Genomic DNA, 14,240 nt, shown 5'->3' with positions numbered 1-14,240 from the left:
TGTTTGTGGATTGGACACTGGAGCATAACAGAGACAGAGATAAGAGACAGAGAGCGAGATGGAAAGTGGAAATCAAAGAGAGAAGTTGCAGTTTCTTAGGTAGAAAAGGGACTAGATTTGCAGCAGTAAGCAATAAAATAGAATCTCTGAATTTTATATTACTAAATTGCTACTGTGTAATGTAATAACTATACTTGTTGTATAAAAATAAAAATTACAAAAATTTAATCAAAAAAAAGGTTTTGAAAGTAAAATATTCCACTCTAAATATCACCACGAGTCTCTGCATTCACCTTTAATATGATATTAGATCAAACACTGCCAAAGTGAAAATAAAAAACCCACAGCTCCCCCCTAGCTTGGAGGTTATTCATAACATTTCCATCCTGTCCCAGTTTAAGGACTTAAAAATGTGGCCACCTTATTTATGGTTCATCAATAAAAACACCAGCTGCCCAAGTATTTTTGTTTTCTTCAAGTTCATGATGTTGTTGACTTGTTGACGTGTTAGATCTTTGTGCCTCTTGCTTTTAATTTATTTAATTTTTTCTCCAATGGAGGTTTTGCTTCTTGTAATTCTAGCTACTTGTCTACTGTCATGCCTCCGAAAAGATCAAATGGGACGAAAGGAACGTCACTCATTTTTAAAAAGAACTTTAGAAGACTTCTCACAATGTAAGTATATTTGTGGCATTTTAATATGTCGTGTATTGATAATTTATGAATTGAACTGTGCTTCAGCAACTTCAGTTCCACAGTTCATTGTACTATTTAACTGCGTGGTTAAAAATCCTAAACAGCCAATCAGCGTGCAGCATCCAAATATTCAGTTTTATAAGCTGCAATAATTAACATGTGAGGTAATAAGCAGGAATGTTTCTACATCAACACTGGCTTCAACCTTGCAACATTTACCAGTTAAAAAGAAACCAGGCACTCCCATATGGAACTCTGAATGCTCCAAGATGTTCTCTATACAATATTCAACAAAGCTTTCCTTGTACTGTGCTGTGGTCTTAATCCATACTGAAACTTCTAAAAATAATAAATAAGCTGCAGCATGTAACAAATAAAGCAATACATCCAATTAGAGTGCTGATATTAGACACAAATATGTTAAACTCAGGTATGTGAAGTCCTGAGTTCTCCCATTGAGATATCTACTTTTAGCTAGTGCCGACACAGATGAAAGGCAGTAATTTGATTAGTTAGCATACTTGGGGAACTGCAGATTTAGTAACACTATAGATTTAGAGCTCAACCTTCTGATTAGTTACTGTATCTGACCAGACTTCAATCAATAAACAACAAACAGTAAACAGGCACCAATAAGAAGCAGCCTTAACAATCTAATCTAGAATTTGGTAGCAAAATACAAATAAAACAGTGAAGATTTTCATCTAAATAAAATGGGTATCAGTACTATATTTTATTATGCTTGAAAATGCAACAATATAGGCTTGGTCATTGTTACATTAAAATCACACTTTACAAAGGTTAAGCACAATCCACGTTACCACAAGAGGAATCCTCATCACTGTAGTGAAAAGGTTACAACTTGCAGATCAGTCTTTGTTTTTGGTTGCTTACCTCAGGAGCCACAAGAGGACAATCCTATTTTCTATATTGAGTACTCAAAAGCAGAACTAGACCAGCACGTGCAGTAAGTGTTACATCAGCAAAACAATAACTGGTAAAATTTAGTATGGTTTCATTTCATTCTACTAAATATTTACTGGACTTCCACAAAATGAATATTCCCCATGTACTTACTCAGCCTCAAACTGGTTTGGAGTAATGATATCTGCCACTGGAACAACCTTCTCTTTGTAAACTGGACGGAGATTCTCTGGAACGTACTACAAAAAATAAAAAGACACTCGATTGTACAGGGCAAATAGAGGGGTACACTACCTTAGACATTTGTGGACATGTGCTCACCACATTCACTGGATATGTCCCACAAAAGTATTGTGTGAGCCATCATATTAAGAAACCACAAATAATGTAATTCGTTCAGCCAAATATTAGCCAAAAACGAGTGTCCAATAAAAGAGTAAATGATGTGGTAATGCTGGGACACGTTCCAATTTAAGGCCAACATTTGAAAATGCAAACCTTTAAGCTGTCTAAATGCTGCACTGTTGTCAGTATTTTCCAATACTTAAAGAGTAAGTACCTTGAAATACAATGTTTTCAGTTTTTCGGCAGCATTAAGCCCAGGACAGACAGATGTGGCGCATCGCACCACACAAGGCATTTTTGCCTCCTGTATCACTTCACTGCCATTCCTTTCATATGGTGTTGTAGCGCAGGATGATACCGCCATTCCCGTGGTGATACTGAATCCAGAGCGACTGTCTCTGGCTTTCACACGGTACTTTCAGTGGATTAACCAATCACAGCTGACAACACATGTTTGCTAGGAAAAATCATGAAACTGTTGTCTACGGAGGTGTCCAAGCACCCTGAAGTGTCTGATCCCTCCCATATTTCATACAAGGACAGGTAAGTCAGTATTTTATACATCGCCCCTGATGAGCATCCTTCCTGCCTTTTTAATTTTTTCTGTAGTTCACAACAATTTTTACTTAACTGGCTGTAAAAGGATATATTTTTTAACACTTTAGTAGTAGGCTACTTAAATAAAATATAAAAATTATGTTATATATCTGCATCCTATTATTCTACTATTTGAGCTTTTGGCCATAAATGTACATTATATTTGAGTACATCGCCTATGGTGTGGTACTGACTACCGTACAGCGTGCAGAGTAGTGGTACCGCACCGTACCCGTCTGCCTCAGGCTTTAGACTGAAATTCTAATGAGCAGCCTCATGCTATGGTTAGTGGAAACAGTACACTGATTGGCACACGTATAGACCATTCTGACCGATTCATTTTAAAGTAATTGTAGCTAACAAAATAGTTCCATAAATGCTCCATCGAGTCATTTTATAATACTCAAATGTATTTATAGCAAACGTGTATTTTATTTACAAAACATGATATCTGGAATCCATGCTTTCTGACTATCTTGTACTTCCTAGGTCATTGCACCTAATAAGTGAAATTGTCTCCATAACCAATCAGCTGCTTCCCCAATTGACTTTCAACCAAGAATAAGGCTACAAACTGAGAAAATTACAGTTTCTTTTAGCCTAAAGTAGTACCAGATACAACATTTTAAAATTAAAATACATGTGTGCTATACTAGTTAAATAATGCTAAGATTTTTTTAATTATGTTGTTAGCTACAATTACTTTAAGTGACCTTTTGTTGTGTTTCTCTGTACCTCATTTTTAAATTTTTTTTGTAGATCTAGTTTAATGTACATAGCAGAAGGATTTTCTCCTGTGGATGTGTGTGTGGGTGTGTGTAAGTACAGTGTGTGACTTAATTCATTTATTTACTGATCTCTGTGTAGTGTATTGGAGACAAGCATTATCTCTTTGAAAGTACAAGTGTTTCTCAATACTTTTTTTAATAGGTGAAAATCTCAGTGCCAAGTCAGTTTTATGTATATAGTCATATATTAAAATGTATTTCTGTATTATTTGCATTAATGAATAAAACATACAATTTGTCGTAATCAAATGAATAGTTAGGGAAAAGTAACCAGTGGTTCTAATCTTTTGGCAGCGGTGTCTACTTTTGGATTATGTGCATTCTCAATCAATCAATCTTTATTTTATATAGCGCCTTTCACAGTGGACCACCATCACAAAGTCCTTTACAAGATGACAAGAAAATCCACAATACTTTAAATACAGAGAATTGCATAATACATGATATACAGGCTTTATAGGTTTTACAGGCCGTGCGGTTCCTATGATATATACCACGCCTAGGGTGGTGATAAGGCCCAAGGCATGAGCCAAGGGTCTTTAACCACCACAGGAGTGGTATATACATTGGAACCGCACGGCCTGAAGTGGTTTATATCGCTTAGAACACGGCTGTGGGAAGAAAAATAATGACAAATAATTAAAACACATTTAAATTAAGACTAAACCAGAAACTTTTATTATGCATATATCCGCAGTGTAATATAGTCCCAAATTTGATATAATTTAATTCATTGTTCGTTTATTAAAAATAAATTGCACATGTTCATTTATTGTGAATTTCTGCATCGAAACTGCCATCTCAATAGAAACTAGAGGGCTGAGTATAAACTGGTTGATGGGCGGTTTCTAATTACACTAAGGAAGTAAGGAGAGCAGCTGATAGAGAGAGACTGAAGCCGGATCTTGAATCGACTTTGTTAACTCGTTAATTGCAAGCATTTACTATAAAGTACACATATTCTAGTACGTTTTCATTCTTTCAGATCTCAAAATATGTTTTTGTTATTTGTCAGATACCCTCTCGTCCAAGTCGTGCCAGATTAATTTGACGATCGAACCTGACTTTACACATCAATCCGACCGCGGTGTCAGGGGACAGGACCTCAGTTTGCCGCAGATGTTTAAAATCCAGGCCGGTAATTCGGCAGGTCATGGCTGCCCTTGACGTTACCTGCTTTTTTAAGACATTCACAGAAAAGGCATTACTGCTGGTTTTAAACTCACTGTCAGCAGAGTTAAAACTTTTACTGTCAGCATTAAAAAACTGGAGACTGAATAATGGTCCTTAGTTTAACTTCTTGCACTGGCATAAAATTCCCTTATGTTGTTGAGATTTTTTTGGATTTATTTCCATAGTTTTTTTTTTTAAGTACATTACCCAGCACATGCTGTAGTTTTTTTTTTGTGTGTGTGTGTTTTCAAGCTTTGTTTTCTTCTATTTAATTTAGCTGTTCCTCATCAACTGTTGTGTCTGTTTTGCTGGTGCACTTACTTATTTATTTATTTTCAGTCTGCTGACTTCACTCAGAAAGCTGGTGCTCTACCAGTTCGTGGATTTTCATCCCCAAATATATTAAAGGAAATAAGTGAAATGCCACTCATTTTTGGCAGTGGTTTTGTAACAAATAAAATGGCAGTTTGTCATGGAATTTAGAATGTAGTGGTCCATAGTGATTTATTTAGTGTGAAGTGGTTCATTAATATGCAAGCCAGGGTATATGCTATATATATACACGGTCATGTGATGCTGTTTAACCAATCAGATGTTGTTATTTTTCCAAGCTGTGCCCCCATAGTTAACTCAACCCAATTAAAGGGAAAATTAGGGTCAGCTGTCTGAATACTTTGGTTAACAATCAGGCCTGATTTGGGCCAACGCTGCCCAATATAAATCTGATTAACTTTGGCCCTTACCATCAGAGTGAAGTTGTCAGCACACAGGTTCTAGAGGCACATCATGCCACAATCAAAAGAAATTCCTGAAGAACTCCGGAAAAAAAAAAAATTGTTGATGCCTATCAGTCTGGAAAGGGTTACAAAGCCATTTATAAGGCTCTGAGACCACCAAACCACAGTCAGAGCCATATTCTCCAAAATGAAGAAAGTTTAGGACAGTAATGAGTCTTCCCAGGAGTGGCCGTCCTGCCAAAATCTCTCCAAGTGCAAGGCGTAAAATTGTCCAGGAAGTCACATCTGCAGGCCTCTCTCGCCTTCGCTAAGATCAGTGTTCATAACTCCACCATCAGAAAGACAGTGGACAAAAAAAAAATGGGATTCATGGCAGAGTAGCAAGGCGGAAACCACTGCTCACTAAGAAGAACATGAATGCTTGTCTCAAGTTTGCCTTAAAGCACCTGAATGATGCTCAAGAGTTCTGGAACAATGTTCTATGGACAGATGAGTCAAAAGTGGAACTGTTTGGCCAACATGGGCCCCGTTATGTCTGGCAAAAACCAAACACTGCATTCCACAGTAAGAGCCTCATACCAGCGGTCAAGCACGGTGGTGATTGTGTCATGATTTGGGGATGCTTTGCTGCATCAGGACCTGGACGACTTGCCATCATTGAAGGAACCATGAATTCTGATCTGTATCAGAGAATTCTACAAAAGAATGTCAGGCCATCCCTCCGTGAGCTGAGCTGAAGCGCAGTTGGGTCATGCAGCAATGATCCGAAACACACAAGCAAGTCTACATCAGAATGGTTGAAGAACAAGAAATGTAAAATTTTGGAATGGCCTAGTCAAAGTACAGACCTAAACCTTATTGAAATGTTGTGGCACGACCTGAAACGAGCAGTTTATGCTTGAAACCCACAAATGTCACCGAGTTGAAGCAGTTCTGCATGAAGAAGTGGGCCACAATTCCTCCACGGCGCTGTGAGAGACTGATCAGTAACTACAGGAAGTGTTTGGTTGCAGTTATTGCTGCTATAGGTGGCGTAACCAGTTATTGAATCTAAGGGGGCAATTACTTTTTCACTGGGTGTTGCATAACTTTAATAAATAAATGAAATAAGTACCCAAATTTTGTGTTATTTGTTCTCTCAGGGTCCCTTTTATCTAATATTAGATTTTGGTTGATGATCTGATAACATTCTGTGTCAAAAATATGCAAAAATGCAGAAAATCAGAGAGGGGGCAAATATTTTTTCATGGCACTATATATATATATATATATATATATATATATATATATATATATATATATATATATATATATATATATATATATATATACACACACACATACATACAGTACCTATAGAAAGTTCCAAGTGAAAAAAATATTCTAGAAATCTAGAAAATTGTAGAAAATTAATTAAAAATAAAAACTGAAATTGCTTGGTTTGATAAGTATCCACCCCCCTTGTAATAGCAATCCTAAATTAGCTCAGATGTAACCAATTGCCTTCAAAATCACACACCAAATTAAGTGACCTCCACCTGTGTTAAATTGTAGTGAGTCACATGATTTCAGGATAAATTCAGCAGTTCCTATAGGTGTCCTCTGCTGGGTAGTGCATTTCAAAGCAAAGTCTCAACCATGAGCATCAAGGCGGTTTCAAAAGAACTCCGGGACAAAGTTGTTAAAAGGCACAGATCAGGGGATGGGTATAAAAAAAAGTCAAAGGCCTTGAATAGTACGGAGCACTTTCAAGACGATTGTTAAGAAGTGGAAGGTGTATGGTACCACCAAGACCCTGCCTAGATCAGACCGTCCCTCCAAACTGGATGACCAAGCAAGAAGGAGACTGATCAGACAGGCTACCAAGAAGCCAATGGCAACTTTGCAAGAGCTACAGGCTTTTATGGACAAGACTGGTCAAAGTGTGCATGTGACAGCAATATCTCAAGCACTCCACAAATCTGGCCTGTATGGTAGAGTGGCAAGAAGGAAGCCATTACTCAAGAAAGCCCACCTTGAATCCAGTTTGAAGTATGCATAAAAACACTCAGGAGATTCTGTAGCCCGGTGGCAATAAAAGTCTGACGAAACTAAAATGAAACTTTTTGGCCTAAATGCAAAGCGTTATGTTTGTGGCAAACCCAACACAGTGCATCACCCAAAGAACACAATCCCTACTGTGAAGCTTGGTGGTGGCAGCATCAAGTTATGGGGCTGTTTCTCATTGGCAGTGATTGGGGCACTTGTCAGGATAGAAGGGAAAATGAATGGAGCAAAGTACAGAGAAGTCCTTGAGGAAAACCTACTGCACTCTGCAAAAAAGCTGAAACTGGGACAGAAGTTCACCTTTCAGCACGACAACGACCCAAAGCATATAGCCAAAGCTACACTGGAGTGGCTAAGGAATAAAAAGGTAAATGTCCTTAAGTGACCACGTCAGAGCCCTGACCTAAATCTAATCAAATTTTTTTTTTGCTGTCCATCAACGCTCCCCAAGGAACTTGACAGAGCTTGAACAGTTTTCTAAAGAATGGTCAAATATTGTCAAACCTAGGTGTGCAAAGTTAGTAGAGACCTATCCCAACAGACACAGCTGTAATTGCTGTCAAAGGTGTTTTCACCAAGTATTAACTCAGGGGGGTGGAGAATTATCCAATTATGATCTTTCAGTTTTGTATTTTTAATACATATTTTTTTTCTCAATTAAAACCTTTTTTCCCCTTAACAATGTGGATTATGGTGCGTAGATAAGTGGAAAAAATCCTCATTTAAATGCATGAAACTGAGGCACTGACACAACAAAATGTGAAAAAAAGTTCCAGAGGGTGTAGACTTTCTATAGCCATAATACATTTATATATGCATAATACATTAAATAGTGGATAAACTTCAACACGGTTATAATAAAACAATGATCAGCATGCTATTTATTTGTATGAGTTTATTTATTTATTATAAAAAAAGATACTTGGTGTAATTCTTTAAATGTAACCAATTATTTCAAGTATGGTGGTCTTACATGTGTAATAACTTACGTTACCAGTTTGACCTAATATTATTGGTAGAGACGACACAACTTAGTCAGTTATAATCAAGACATAATTAGTCATGGTGAATCAGGAAATCACATGTATAGCGACCGTCGCACTTTTTCATTTCGTGTTACATCGCTTTTATAGAGAAAGTTAAACGCTCAATGTACCTACCTCTCTTTCAATTAGTGCGTCTACGGCTAGCCTTGTCTTTTTTTTTTTCAGTTTCCGATCAGGAACAGTCCGTTTTTCAAACGAACACCGCAGCAAAATCCCGATTCAAATTTGTTGCACCTTTTATTTTATATCAATAAAATTGTTCTATTTATGACGAGAAAATCTACGCTTATATTTTCCCTGAACACATTTGATAGTGCTTGCGTTTTAGTGTTTTGTTGGGAATCCCTGGCCACACCCGTCACCGGAAGTGTCTTAGGAAATTCGAAATCCTTTAAGCTTTAAGTTTCGTTTTCTTTTCTTGTCGTTCCCTCTCGTTCCTCCTCTGAACTCCCACCCACAGTGCAGAGAGCTGCAGTTTTATATACAAGTGAACATCTCCCGATTAGTAACAAACTAATCACTTAATTTGGGAGATGGCCACCTTCTGCACAGGTTTTTAATGTGGATGTGTATAAAAAACATACACCGTCATATATAAATACACTAAATACACGTCTTTCGCTGTCATATTTACACCTAATAAATCATAAAACATATACAAAATAACACAGGGGTGGAGGGTGAGACTCCATCCTAAAAATAAACACAAAATTAAAACAATACAACAAGGTCGCAGACGGCAAATCGCTCGTCCTCCTCATATAAAAACATTTTATAGCAGGGCTTTGCCCCACTACCTTTTTAATAATGTGCAGGGCTCTCTACCACTCTGCTGCACTATTAGATATACCACATAATATTCCCCTTTTCTGGCTCTAATAAAACAGCATACAGATCAACTGGCACTATTCAACTTGTCACAGTTATTATTGAATCATTGTCTAAAGTAGGATGACTCCCTGAAATGATGCACTTTAAAAATGGGATTTTCTAGATTTAATTTATTACTGTGAAATTAACTGCAATAATGCTTCCTTCTCAGGTTATCCTTTTAAAATGGTGTTGCTCTCAGTATTTTTAAAACTGCATTTCATTTTATATTTCATATCCTTTAAAATTAGAAATGAGAACTTGGGAAGAGAGTTATGATTTGGCTGGGGGTCCCCTCTGGACTCGCGTATTTCAGAACCTTCTTGTGAAGGTCAACTTCCTAATAACTTCCCATATATATATATATATATATATATATATATATATATATATATATATATATATATATATATATATATATATATACACACACACACACACACACACACACATATATATATTATTACTTATTATTTGTATTTTTTTAAATCGAAAACAGCGTGAAAGATGATGAGCGCAGAGACCGTGGCTTTGGTGTGTATAACAAGTTGGTGAGCACTTTTTTTTACAGCTGGAAGAAAAGCAAAGCACTGAGTTTAGCACAAGCTGAGCTCCATCTTCCTCAGCAACAGCTGATAACAGAAATACCTAATCGTTGGAGATCACCAAAGGTGTTAAACAAGAAATCACACAAGCCCTAGTTGCTGACAGAAAAACAAGACATTTAGTACCTACATGGCAGGACACTGATTTGCTTGACTCATTGACTAAGTCTTTGAGCCCATTGGTGATTTCACAGACGTTCTGTCAGGTGAAAACTGTCAGAGTCTCCTATGTCAAACCTGTTTTGAATCTGCTTAACAACAATATTCTAGCTATTGTGGAAGACACTGAACTCACAAAGTCAATCGAAGAGAAGATACGGAGTTACCTGAACTTGAAGTATTCCAATATAGATACCCAAGATCTACTTGTTGTTTCATCTTTTATCGACACTAGCTTCAAAGTGTAGTACATCACTGAGGACAAGGCAAACACGTCAGGACCTACTGCTAATGCCTCCATACTAGTTTCTTATTTGACAGTGAATCAACCCATTGATCTGCTGGAAAGCTCAACAGACTAACTTCCCCTGACTCAGCAAACTCTCACAGAAGTATGTGTGCATACCAGGAACAAGTTCTGCATCTGAGAGAGTTTTCAGCAGGTGTGGTAACATTGTTACATATAAATGGTCAAGACTGAAACCTGATACTGTTGACAAACTCATGTTTTTGGCAAAAAACAAACTATTATGTACAAATGCACACTGCAACCTGTTCCAAATTCCAGTAGAGGGAGGAACAAAATGAGGAATCTCTTGTCTTTCTAACTAGAGCAGAGGCTGAGATATGAGCAATTCAAATGTAAAGGAGGTACCTCGCACTGCTGCCCCGGGAAGTGCTGTCTGTCTCTGGCAAACCTCTCCCCAGGACTCGGCAGTGGCTGTCCACATTGTTTTTTTCTCGAGAATTAAATAACCTCACAAAAGGTGCCCCCTCATGACAAAAGAAATAAAATTCTAAATTATTTTTTCACCAGAGTACTTCTATTTTCGCCAGAACAGCTGCTTTTCTCGTGAAAAGGATTCCTTTTTCGTGAGACATGTGGTGAAAAAAGACTTTAACACTATTTCCGCCTGTTTTTCACTGTTTTCATTCATGTATGTGTAACTAATGGATAGTTTGTACTTCATACATGTAACATACCAAATGAAAGGCCACAACATTACCTTTCATGTTATGTAAGTTGCAACAGGATCAGCCATACTATATGTGGTAGAGATGAGAATATATGTGACCTGCTCCCACAAAATCATTCACAAAAAATGTGTTATATATTCTCTTTCTCTAAATGCTCTTTCGAATGACCCCACATGTATTCAAATATCTTTAAAAATGACAAAGTTACAACATTTTAAAGTCTTGAATAACAGAAATCCTAATTCTGAGAAATTAATGAATAAAGTAAAGCAACAATTTTCAACTACTGTATGTACATTTGCTATCTCCTTAGCAATGCATATTCAGGTTTATGCTAGCCACTTAAAATTTGGCAAGCTTTAACTTGGAGAGTGAGACACTTATGTATTTTTGTTTTATTTTTATTAAAAGTTGAGAATAGGATTCCATTGGATTCTATGGGATTTTGTCATCAGAGCAGCTATTTGGCTGTTGGTGCAGAGTGATATGGATTGCTCATTAAGTATCTCACCTGGGTCTTACTGACAAAGCAATTGTGTTTCAGAATATAAGCTACGTTAGGTTATTACCATAACCCTGGTTCCCTGAAGGAGAATGACAACCATTACCGAATACGAAGTTGCTTGGCCCCTGGTAGAATGGGCCGTAATGTCCCCCGGTAACGGGGAGTCTGTCTGTTCATACGCCAAGCGTATCGCATCTGTCACCCAGTGCGCTAGACGTTGCTTCGATAGGGCCTGACCTCTAGAGCGGGACCCACAGCAGACAAACAGCTGGTTGGACTGTCTCCAGGACGCCGTCCTATCGTGCGAGGGAGGTCTGAAAGTTTTCAAAACCATTGATTGGTTAATATGGAATGAGGATACCACCTTTGGCAAAAAGGATGGATTTGTTCTTAATGTTAACCGCAAGTCACTTCCCGTAAAAGCCATGAATGTGTCATCAACGGACAAGCTCACTTACTCGTCTGGCAGACGTAATGGCTATTAAAAATGCAACCTTCAATGAAACAGGGCGCAGTTCTGCTGACGCCATGGGCTCGAATGGGGGACCCATAAGGGCCCGCAGTACCAGTTCTAGATCCTACTTGAGGACAATACTTTTCATGAGAGGACGAAGCTAACTTAAAAGTTGAATGCACGCAAACTGTTAAAAACTTAAAAGTAAAAGAGAAACAAATAAAATAATAATTATATAAACCATGGTCTGGATTTTCAAATAGTGAACTATTTTAACCAAGAAGAATCTAAACAGTATTTTAGATTAAGTAAAATGCTAGAATTGATTGAATGTAATTGTTGGAAGCAGCGCGCATGCTGCAGGGTTAAACCTACCTGCGTTTGGGTTCTTGGGGCAGGAACTGGGGGCCAGGTGATGCCATGTTGGTAAGGACGAGCAAGGCAACAAGGACACAGTATTACGGGAAAACAGCCTAAGGGGCAGTCCATTGCTTATGTGGAAAGCAGGGGGGTTTTGGAGAAAAGGGAAAAGCAAAACTATCGAATATGGAGTTTAATGGGGATTTGCAGGATTAATTTAATAAGTATGATTTTAATAATTATTAAAATATGTATAAATTCATAACATTATGTAATATTGCATTGTAGCTAAAGGGGCGAATTCAAATAAGTTATGTGTATGATGCACTGTTATTAAAGGTTGGTAGGGTCCAGAGGAGGAGTGTCACAGAGATGGCCGAAGTGGGTGGCATCAGAAGCAGGAAATGAATACACAAAAGGACGGATGAAATGAAATGATGAAGACGCCTGCTGGCGCCGGTTTATTACAAAATAAAAGGTTTAAACAAACAGGACACGGCACTCTACGCCAAAATAAAAGAGACAAACAAAACGAACTACACAGACAAAACACGGTGAGTTTTTAAATAAACAAGTATCGTGCTGGTCCCACCAGCACGCAATAGCAATTGTTATTAAATTCTCCTACTCTCTCTCTCCCGTTCTCCACTCACCGAACACCCAACCGTGAGTGAATAAAACGTGCATCTACATATACTGTTGTGCTGGGATTCAATTACTAATTAATTATTCACTTGAATCCCAGCACGTGAATTAATTATGTGCAACCTCGTGCTCACATATTACCTACTTTAAATGTACGTGAAGTGATGTACAATCCCGTGCCTAAATACAAATATACATTTTAAACACAAGTGAAACACAGACCCGTTTATATCCCATGTACCAATGACTATACACCAACATTTTAACAAACCACAAGCAACATAACAGGTAATATACACAGGGGTGGGCACTTTGTCACAAGGAGTTATCTGGTGAATAGGTTTAAAATGAGGACCGGGGGAGCAGTTAGTGGTTGGCGGGGTGAGAGGTTTTTTCAGACCTTTGCTGGGGCCCTGATATATTGTCTTATATTAGGAATATAAAACTCTTGCTGATAGGATTTATTTTGTTGTTTTTGTGGAAAATACTGTAAATAGTTGCTTTTTGGATTTCTATCACTGGAGCACTTGTGGAACTATTAAAGAAAGACTTTTTGCTATTGCATACTTGTGTGCTGAGTACTTCCTCCCTATTCACAGACCGCACGGGATACCTTACAAGGACCCTGAGGTCCATAATTGGGCACCAGGAAGTACCTGGAGTACAAGCTGCTGAGGGCATCACTTGGACTTACCAAGCGTACAGCGTTCTTCCTTTGAAGATTGGCAATCTCCTGTTGAAGGAGTATAGCCCTCGCTAGTTTGACGGTGATGAGGAGCACACCCTTGAAGAGATGCGGACCTTTGCAGAATTGTACAGCGTATCCATGTCTCATTGTCGATAGCACCCAGGAGTCCTGGGTGAAGCCTTGGCAAGGCTAGTTCCCGTTGATCAGTCCAGTTGTGGGGGGATTTGGTGGCAGCCGGAGCCCCTCAGGGGTGGTCTCCCTTGGGCTTGGGAGGGGGCGGGTCTTTCTTAGGCACTGGCCTCGGTCTCCAGCCAGAGACCAATTACCCCTGATCTGCGGTGGTCCCCTGCCGCTGGCTCTGCCTCTGCCTCCTTCTCTACTCTGGGGTGGAGGGCGGTGTTCAGGTCCTTTTACCCCAGCAGGCTGCGAATGCCACCGTGGGCGCCGACGGCAAGCTGGAAGGTGCGAAAACTTGGAGGCGACCTCCATGGCCTTGTGGGACCTCTCAAGGCTCACATCAATGGTTGCCCCAAAAGTCTGCCCCAGTGTAATGGGGGCATCCAGTAGCGCCACCTTCTCGGTCTCCACGACCTTGGCTTGTGTCAGCCACAGATGCTGGCAGCC

The 14,240-nt window shown here is 38.7% G+C and overlaps 1 protein-coding gene across 6 annotated transcripts in view; it reads right to left on the bottom strand.

Annotated features, from left to right (window-relative positions):
• LOC121320437 (pyridoxal kinase-like) overlaps nt 1-14,240 on the bottom strand; it is a 166,738-nt gene that overhangs the window by 76,388 nt on the left and 76,110 nt on the right. For all 6 annotated transcript variants that reach the window (XR_005950842.1, XR_005950843.1, XR_005950844.1 and 3 more), the window contains exon 6: nt 1,774-1,859. Coding sequence is in view for 2 of the 6 variants with exons in the window: in XM_041258768.1 (XP_041114702.1) it covers nt 1,774-1,859 (86 nt within the window). In the remaining 4 variants the exon portion in view is untranslated. The remainder of the gene's footprint in view (nt 1-1,773; nt 1,860-14,240) is intronic.

The sequence above is a fragment of the Polyodon spathula genome, chromosome 9, assembly GCF_017654505.1.
Source record: "Polyodon spathula isolate WHYD16114869_AA chromosome 9, ASM1765450v1, whole genome shotgun sequence".
NCBI lineage: Eukaryota > Metazoa > Chordata > Actinopteri > Acipenseriformes > Polyodontidae > Polyodon > Polyodon spathula.
Note: the sequence above shows the minus strand (reverse complement) of the source record. Positions and strands in the feature narration are given on the sequence as shown.